Below are 265 nucleotides of genomic sequence, written 5' to 3'. Positions count from 1 at the left end.
CAGCTGTTGCAAACCCTGCTGCTGCCAGTCCAGCTGCTGCAAACCCTGCTGTTGCAAACCCTGCTGCTGCGAGTCCAGCTGTTGCAAGCCCTGCTGCTGTCAGTCTAGCTGTTGCAAGCCCTGCTGCTGCCAGTGCAGCTGTTGCAAACCCTGCTGCTGCCAGTCCAGCTGTTGCAAACCCTGCTGCTGCCAGTCCGGCTGTTGCAAGCCCTGCTGCTGTCAGTCCAGCTGCTGTGCCCCTGTGTGCTGCCAGTGCAAGATTTGA

At 60.0% G+C, this 265-nt stretch overlaps 1 protein-coding gene across 1 annotated transcript in view; it reads left to right on the top strand.

Annotated features, from left to right (window-relative positions):
* Positions 1-265, top strand: part of LOC105998591 (keratin-associated protein 5-5) — a 1,821-nt gene extending 1,556 nt beyond the window's left edge. The window contains exon 3 of the mRNA XM_013033362.1: positions 4-265. Within this exon, the coding sequence (XP_012888816.1) occupies positions 4-265 (262 nt within the window). The remainder of the gene's footprint in view (positions 1-3) is intronic.

This window comes from Dipodomys ordii, unplaced genomic scaffold (genome assembly GCF_000151885.1).
Source record: "Dipodomys ordii isolate 6190 unplaced genomic scaffold, Dord_2.0 Scaffold166, whole genome shotgun sequence".
NCBI lineage: Eukaryota > Metazoa > Chordata > Mammalia > Rodentia > Heteromyidae > Dipodomys > Dipodomys ordii.
This window is presented reverse-complemented; position numbering and strand designations above follow the sequence as displayed.